Source organism: Pseudophryne corroboree, chromosome 5 (assembly GCF_028390025.1).
Source record: "Pseudophryne corroboree isolate aPseCor3 chromosome 5, aPseCor3.hap2, whole genome shotgun sequence".
Taxonomy (NCBI): Eukaryota; Metazoa; Chordata; class Amphibia; order Anura; family Myobatrachidae; genus Pseudophryne; species Pseudophryne corroboree.
Genome location: NC_086448.1, coordinates 146,464,845 through 146,474,115, shown reverse-complemented (window position 1 = coordinate 146,474,115; position 9,271 = coordinate 146,464,845). Strand labels below are relative to the sequence as shown.

General features: G+C 42.8%; 1 protein-coding gene across 5 annotated transcripts in view; it reads right to left on the bottom strand.

The window, feature by feature from the left end:
- Nucleotides 1–363: 363 nt before the first annotated feature.
- Nucleotides 364–9,271, bottom strand: part of SP4 (Sp4 transcription factor) — a 154,219-nt gene continuing 145,311 nt past the window's right edge. For all 5 annotated transcript variants that reach the window (XM_063921775.1, XM_063921773.1, XM_063921774.1 and 2 more), the window contains exon 6: nucleotides 364–3,796. In XM_063921775.1, the coding sequence (XP_063777845.1) occupies nucleotides 3,549–3,796 (248 nt within the window). In that variant the 3' untranslated portion in view covers nucleotides 364–3,548. The remainder of the gene's footprint in view (nucleotides 3,797–9,271) is intronic.

Here is a 9,271-nt window from a genome sequence, read left to right as displayed (position 1 = left end):
AATCCTACATGATAAAGAACACAAATTCTACCAGATCTACACTTCCTGGCTCTAAATGTTGTTTAGCTTTCATCTCCCCCTAGACCGACCCTTGAATAACACCCCCAAGCTCCACTTCATCCAGCCACTAACGGGGTTACACCCATCTCCTGCCACCATCCCTGAAATATTCAATTAGCTGTTTCTTTTATTTGATGACCTCACTTTCCACTTCTAAAATGTGTATCATCACTAACAACTGTTCTACTAACTATGGTTTCCATTGGGAATAAATACTACCTTTTTGTTTTTAAATTTCTCTTTCATTTAATTTCTGTAATCCAAGAATCCTAAATAAAAAAAACATTTTTAAAAAATACTACATTTTGGACAACAAGTTTCACATAATTTTATTTCCAAATCCACAGAAAAGAACAAAAGTTTATACAAATCAGCACTGTAAAAATGACATAGAGGCTATGCTGGCAAAATATACAGGGACATCTCTATTGTTTTGCCTTCCTCTTAATTATTTACCCTCTCAAAAATGTACAATAGGTTCTAAAAAAAACCAACATCTGTTTCAAAACTTTTATTTAATTGTAATTTTCCAAAATGGTGTCCAATTAAATATCTAGTGCATATCAATATATTAACATATCTATATATTTAGAGAGCAATATATATCAATATAAGTGCTCACCCTTCAACATGCACAGAAAGCATCAAAATTAAATAGAAATATTTTTTGCAATAAAAGTGCCTTAAAATTGAAAAGTTGGACCTAGCATGCTTTCTCACATCTGACAAATTAACTCTCATTCTACGTAAGAAAAAGTGATAAATAATTGAAAATTTCGAAAGCAATCTGCAGCACGTCCACGTGTCTACTTATCAAACAAATACTATGAGGAACAAAGAAAATAAAAATCTAACACTGACATTCTAAGCATGATAAATATAAATACACCGACTTGTTTTTGTAAAACAGTGGCATCTGGGTGGCCAGTGAAATGACAATCAGACTGAACATACATGTCTCATGAGTTATGACAGCAATTAAAACTACTGCAGTTTAAACCATATTTTCCTCGGCTTTAATAACGTAAAAAAAAATGAAGAATTTTCTAGAACTGTACCGTGTTTAATTCCATTCAGTTAACAATTTGAACATTAGCCTTATTCTTCATTTGTCTTTCAGTTATCTTATTTATTCCAGGTGATAACTCTGATCTAATATATTTCTTATTAAAATATACAGAATCATATACAAGATGTTTAAATAGATTTAACACTTCTGGCTTTGATGTACGGCCTTTGATGTAAGCAGAGCCGTAACAGGGTCCTGTGTCGCCCCACATGACATCATAAAGTCGAACAGAGGGGGCGGGGTTGCCAGCACCTGCAAGTGCAGCACTGACTGCAGTGTGCCTGTCTGTCCAAAGGACGCTGCTGGTTGCACTGCTGCAGGGTGCCATTCCAGGCTGCATGCTAGCCAGAAACAAGGGCTGTGGATCGATTCTGTTGCCAGCAACAGAGCCTAACACTTTGTGTGGCGGCATTGTTCGCCTTAGTTATGGCCCTGCCTGTAAGCAAAGTTCTTACCTACACCGCTAATAGCCCTTTTGGAATCTGAACCAATATGCCTGAGAATGCGTATTAGTTCATTAGGAACTCACTGAAGCATATGCAGTTATGTCAAAAGCCACTAGAACTTGTGGTGACCCTGGTACAGTATCCAGTTATCCAATCTATTGCATTCTTATAAATGTATATTTTAGCCCTCACCTTTTGCTGCTTGCAAAAGGTGTATTTAATATGACTGATATGCGGGACATATATTCTCATTTACTTTACTAAACAACAACTATTCATTTCAGATTTCGCGACAAATATATATATTATATATATATATTCGGTTTCACAACACAGGTTTATTTTCATGGACAGAACACCACATCTTAATATGCAAAATATAAAAACTAGCAATAAACACTACAAAAGAACCACTGTGCATGGATACAAACATTTAGCTAAACTAATGTCTCAAACAGGTCAGCTATTTCTTAAAATAATCTATATTAAGTGCTCAAAAGGAAAATAAAATAGCAATTGTAACTAAACATGAATGTTCTGCGGAACACATGTGTATGTACAATTACCTACACCTCCAGCTAATATGTAGCTAAAATAATTACTTGGTTATACAATGCTCCATAATAAATACAATACAGGAACGCTCACTAACTGGGATTTGCTTTCAACCTAATAAAAATAAATAGCGCATGTGATGAACTTCAGCCAAAACCAGCTTCTATGCCGTATATGGTAAACGGTACTTACATTTGCGGAACATTGCAGTAATTAAAATAATATGCATGTGTACATATACACAATGTATATACATATATGCATTTACACACACACACACATATACACACACTCACTCTGTGTCAGAAGTGGTATCAGCTCTTGTTCCGAGAAATCAGACCTATCTGCTGAATACGTTTATGTATGGGGCAAAAGATAAATTGACTGACTTATGCTTTGCAATAATAGATATCCTCACCTATAGAAGTCTTAACAGCACTTGGAAACTTATTGGAAAAAAACAACAAAACACAAAAAACAAAAACAAAAAAACACTTGCTATAATTTCCTGCTAAAATGTAAATACAAAAGGGCAACGGTTGGGGAGAGAAATTATCATATTTACATGTTTGTTGTGCTTCTAAAAATTTGAAATATTTTGGCTGGGAAAAGAAGTGTTGCAACGTCTATTCTCTTCAATTCAACGTATGTGTTGAAAGCATACAATTACTGTAAGTACATTCTTCCAATCAAAATGAAGCCTTAAATCATCCCCTTTTTGCTTCACATACATTCTAAACGTGGCAGATAAAAAACAAAAGCCCCCAATATATATATATACATATAGAATGGAATGTGGAAATAATTGGCTGCAGCAGTTTGTACAAGTTAGTTCCGGATGATTAATGCATATCTACAAAATGTTACATCTATAAGAAATAATGAGGCATATAGCAGATTCAATGTCTCAGGTGGCAAGAAACTATATGCAACTTGCATAAGGTTAACATTTAATCTATATAAATAAGATTTTCCAAGTTTTACATGTCTTCATACAAAAAGGACTTCTTTGTAAAGTTAATTGTAGACTCATTTCGCTACTGTAAATACAAACTTGATTGTATGGCCTTTTATATATATTAGTAGACCTGAGTCTATCACTTTTTATAATTATATGATTACATATTTCTTTAAAGGGAAGGAGAAGAATGAGAAAACATTAAAATTTAGAGGCTTTTACAAAATGTAGAATACATGATACAGGTAAAATATTTTCAGGGTTATGTTCATACTACCTAATATTAGAAAAATGGATAATGTTCACAGCTTCATCCCTTTTTATCGGAATAGTTAATAAAAACAAACAAACAAGAAAAACAAACATTATTTCCTCAGAAAGGCATTTTACAGACCAGGTCACGATTCTGTTAATTACATATATTTAAGTGCAGCTAAATTGGTTCCTGTGAGGACACCTTTCAGAATTCATCTATGTTTGTGGAAACGTTTGGGGTAGCTGGGTTTGAATCTTGTGAAATGGCTGCAACTGCAACAATTCTTGGTGAACCAAGGACCCCAGTGACTGAAGCGTCAAGGTCTCCCGATGTTACAATTGCCAGGGCTGTTCCGCCGCCCTTCTTATTTTGGTGAGTTTTCACGTGCTTTGAGAGATGGTCACTCCTCATAAACCTCTTTGAACATTCCGGACACTCAAATCTTTTCTCACCTAAAGGAAATAAAAAGAAGAGAGAAAAAAGAAAAAAAAGAAAAAAGAAAACACAATTGAAGTAGGCTGCAATAAAAAAATAAGAATTTACTTACCGATAATTCTATTTCTCGTAGTCCGTAGTGGATGCTGGGAACTCCGTAAGGACCATGGGGAATAGCGGCTCCGCAGGAGACTGGGCACATCTAAAGAAAGCTTTAGGATCACCTGGTGTGCACTGGCTCCTCCCCCTATGACCCTCCTCCAAGCCTCAGTTAGGATACTGTGCCCGGACGAGCGTACACAATAAGGAAGGATTTTGAATCCCGGGTAAGACTCATACCAGCCACACCAATCACACTGTACAACTTGTGATCTGAACCCAGTTAACAGCATGATAATAGAGGAGCCTCTAGAAAAGATGGCTCACTACAACAATAACCCGAATTTTTTGGTAACAATAATTAAGTACCAGTATTGCAGACAATCCGCACTTGGGATGGGCGCCCAGCATCCACTACGGACTACGAGAAATAGAATTATCGGTAAGTAAATTCTTATTTTCTCTGACGTCCTAGTGGATGCTGGGAACTCCGTAAGGACCATGGGGATTATACCAAAGCTCCCAAACGGGCGGGAGAGTGCGGATGACTCTGCAGCACCGAATGAGAGAACTCCAGGTCCTCCTCAGTCAAGATATCAAATTTGTAGAATTTTACAAACGTATTTGCTCCTGACCAAGTAACTGCTCGGCAAAGTTGTAAAGCCGAGACCCCTCGGGCAGCTGCCCAAGATGAGCCCACCTTCCTTGTGGAGTGGGCATTTTAAGATTTTTAGTGAATTGTACTACAAATCCAACGAGCAATCGTCTGCTTAGAAGCAGAAGCACCCAGTTTGTTGGGTGCATACAGGATAAACAGCGAGTCAGATTTTCTGACTCCAGCCGTCCTGGAAACATGTATTTTCAGGGTCCTGACCACGTCAAGCAACTTGGAATCCTCCAAGTCCTTAGTAGCCGCAGGTACCACAATAGGTTGGTTCATGTGAAATGCAGAAACCACCTTAGGTAGAAAATTTGAGGACGAGTCCTCAATTCTGTCCTTTCAGAATGAACTATTAAGTAAGGGCTTTTATATGATAAAGCCGCCAATTCTGACACCCGCCTGGCTGAAACCAGGGCTAACTCGTCACTTCCATGTGAGATATTTTAAGTCCACAGTGGTGAGTGGTTCAAACCAATGTGACTTTAGGAAAACTCAACACAACATTGAGATCCCCAAGGTGCCACTGGAGGCACAAAAAGGAGACTGTATATGCAGTACCCCTTTTACAAATGTCTGAACTTCAGGCACTGAAGTCAGTTCTTTTTGGAAGAAAATCGACAGGGCCGAAATTTGAACCTTAATGGACCCTAATTTTAGGCCCATAGACAGTCCTGTTTGCAGGAAATGGAGGAAACGACCCAGTTGAAATTCCTCTGTAGGGGCCTTCTTGGCCTCACCCCACGCAACATATTTTCGCCAAATGCGGTGATAATGTTTTGCGGTTACGTCTTTCCTGGCCTTGACCAGGGTAGGGATCTTCAGGATCCGGCGTTCAACCGCCATGCCGTCAAACGCAGCCGCGGTAAGTCTTGGAACAGACAAGGCCCTTGCTGGAGCAGGTCCTTTCTTAGAGGTAGAGGCCACGGTTCGTCCGTGAGCATCTCTTGAAGTTCCGGATACCAAGTCCTTCCTGGCCAATCCGGAACCACGAGTATAGTTCTTACTCCTCTCCTTCTTATGATTCTCAGTACTTTTGGTATGAGGGGCAGAGGAGGGAACCCATACACTGACTGGTACACCCACGGTGTTACCAGAGCGTCCACCGCTATTGCCTGAGGGTCCCTTGACCTGGCGCAATATCTGTCTAGTTTTTTGTTTAGACGGGACGCCATTATGTCCACCTTTTGTTTTTCCCAACGGTTTACAATCAGGTGGAAGACTTCTGGGTGAAGTCCCCACTCTCCCGGGTGAAGGTCGTGTCTGCTGAGGAAGTCTGCTTCCCAGTTGTCCACTCCCGGAATAAACACTGCTGACAGTGCTATCACATGATTTTCCGCCCAGCGAAAATCCTTGCAGCTTCTGCCATTGCCCTCCTGCTTCTCGTGCCGCCCTGTCTGTTTACGTGGGCGACTGACGTGATGTTGTCCGATTGGATCAATACCGCCTGACCCTGAAGCAGGGGTTTCGCTTGACTTAGGGCATTGTAAATGGCCCTTAGTTCCAGAATGTTTTTATGAAGAGATGTCTCCAGGCTTGACCATAAGCCCTGGAAATTCCTTCCCTGTGTGACTGCTCCCCAGCCTCGCAGGCTGGCATCCGTGGCCACCAGGACCCAGTCCCGAATGCCGAATCTGCGGCCCTCTAGAAGATGAGCACTCTGCAACCACCACAGGAGGGATACCCTTGTCCCTGGTGACAGGGTTATCCGCTGAAGCATCTGAAGATGCGACCCGGACCATTTGTCCAGAAGGTTCCACTGTGCGTGGAATCTGCCGAATGGGATTGCTTCGTAGGAAGCCACCATTTTTACCCAGAACCCTTGTGCATTGATGCACTGAGACTTGGTTCGGTTTTAGGAGGTTCCTGACTAGCTCGGATAACTCCCTGGCTTTTTCCTCCGGGAGAAGCACCTTCTTTCTGGACTATGTCCAGAATCATCCCTAGGAACAGAAGACAAGTCGTCGGAACCAGCTGCGATTTTTGGAATATTGAAAATCCAATCGTGCTGCCGCAACACTACCTGATATAGTGCTACACGATCTCCAACTGTTCCCTGGATCTTACCCTTATCAGGGAATCGTCCAAGTAAAGGATAACTAAAATTCCCTTCCTTCGAAGGAATATCATCATTTCGGTCATTACTTCAGTAAAGACCCGGGGTGCCGTGGACCATCCCTACGGCAGCGTCCGAACTGATACAGTTCTGTACCATAACCTGAAATACCCTTGGTGAGAAGGGTAAATTTTGACATGAAGGTAAGCCTCCTTGATGTCCCGAGACATCATGTAGTCCCCTTCTTCCAGGTTTGCAATCACTGCTCTGAGTGACTCAATTTTGAATTTGAACCTCTGTATGCAAGTGTTCAAAGATTTTAGATTTTAAAATCGGTCTCACCGAGCCGTCTGGCTTCGGTACCACAATAGTGTGGAATAATACCCCGTTCCCTGTTGCAGGAGGGGTACCTTGATTATCACCTGCTGGGAATACAGCTTGTGAATGGCTTCCAAAACTGCCTCCCTGTCAGCGGGAGACGTCGGTAAAACAGACTTTTGGAAACGGCGAGGGGAATACGTCTCGAATTCCAATTTGTACCCCTGAAATATTATCTGAAGGATCCAGGGGTCTACTTGCGAGTGAGCCCACTGCGCACTGAAATTCATTGAGAACGGGACCCCACCGTGCCTGAATTTGTAAAGCCCTAGCGTCATACTGAGGGCTTGGCAGCGGCGGAAAAGGGTTTCTGTTCCTTGGAACTGGCTGATCTCTGCAGCCATTTTCCTCTCCCTCTGTCACGAGCAGAAAAGAGGAACCCTTTTGTCCGCTTGCCAACCAGGACTGCGCCTGATAATACGGCGTCTTATTTTGAGAGGCGACCTGGGGTACATCCCCTTTTTAAGGCAATACTTCCAAATGCCGTTTGGAATCCGCATCACCTGACCACTTTACTGGAATAATTGGACAACGCACTTATACTTGATGCCAGTCGGCAAATATTCCGCTGTGCATCCTGCATATATAGAAATGCATCTTTTAATTGCTCTATAGGCAATAATATACTGTCCTTATCTAGGATATCATATTTCCAGTCAGGGAATCCGACCACGCCAACCCAGCACTGCACATCCAGGCTGAGGCGATTGCTGGTCGCGGTATAACACCAGTATGTGTGTAAATACATTTTAGGATACGCTCCTGCTTTCTATCAGCAGGATCCTTAAGGGCGGCCATCTCAGGAGAGGGTAGAGCCCTTGTTTTTACAAGCGTGTGAGCGCTTTATCCACCCTAGGGGGTGTTTCCCAACGCACCCTAACCTCTGGCGGGAAAAGGTATACTGCCAATAACTTTTTTGAAAATATCAATTGTTATCGGGGGGAAACCCACGCATCATCACACACCTCATTTTATTTCTCAGATTCAGGAAAACTACAGGAAGTTTTTCCTCACCAAACATAATACCCCTTTTTTTGGTGGTATTCATATTATCAGAAAAGTGTAAACTTTTTCCATTGCCTCAATCATGCAATGTGTGGCTCTATTGGAAATCACGGTTGTCTCTTCACCGTCGACACAGGAGTCAGTACCCCTGTCGGCATCTGTATCTGAGGTAACGGGCGCTTTAGGGCCCCTGTATGAGACGTCTGGACATGCACAAGCTGAGTAGCCGGCTGTCTCATGTCAACCACTGTCTTTTATACAAAGCTGACACTGTCACGCAATTTCAACAGTACATCCACTCAGGTGTCGACCCCCTAGGGGGTGACAACACACTTTCAGACACTCTACTCCGTCTCCTTATCATTTTTCTCCTCATACATGTCGACACCAACGTACCGACACACAGCACACACACAGGGAATGCTCTGATAGAGGACAGGACCCCACTAGCCCTTTGGGGAGACAGAGGGAGAGTTTGCCAGCACACACCAGAGCGCTATATATATACAGGGATAACCTTATATAAGTGTTTTTCCCTTTATAGCTGCTGTATTGTTATATACTGCGCCTAATTTGTGCCCCCCTCTCTTTTTTAACCCCTTTCTGTAGTGTAGTGACTGCAGGGGAGAGCCAGGGAGCTTCCCTCCAACTGAGCTGTGAGGGAAAATGGCGCCAGTGTGCTGAGGAGATAGGCTCCGCCCCGTTCTCGGCGTCCTTATCATCCTTTTTCTGTATGTTTTGGCAGGGGTTAAATGCATCCATATAGCCCAGGAGTTATATGTGATGCATTTATTTTAGCCATATAAGGTTTTTTTTTATCGATTTATTGCGTCTCAGGGCGCTGCCCCCCCCAGCGCCCTGCACCCTCAGTGACCGGAGTGTGAAGTGTGCTGAGAGCAATGGCGCACAGCTGCGGTGCTGTGCGCTACCTTATCTGAAGACAGGATCGTCTTCTGCCGCCGATTTTTCCGGACCTCTTCGCTCTTCTGGCTCTGTAAGGGGGACGGCGGCGCGGCTCCGGTGACCCATCCAGGCTGAACCTGTGATCGTCCCTCTGGAGCTAATGTCCAGTAGCCTAAGAAGCCCAATCCACTCTGCACGCAGGTGAGTTCGCTTCTTCTCCCCTTAGTCCCTCGATGCAGTGAGCCTGTTGCCAGCAGGTCTCACTGAAAATAATAAACCTAAACTAAAACTTTCACAAAGAGCTCAGGAGAGCCCCTAGTGTGCACCCTTCTCGTCGGGCACAGAAATCTAACTGAGGCTTGGAGGAGGGTCATAGGGGGAGGAGCCAGTGCA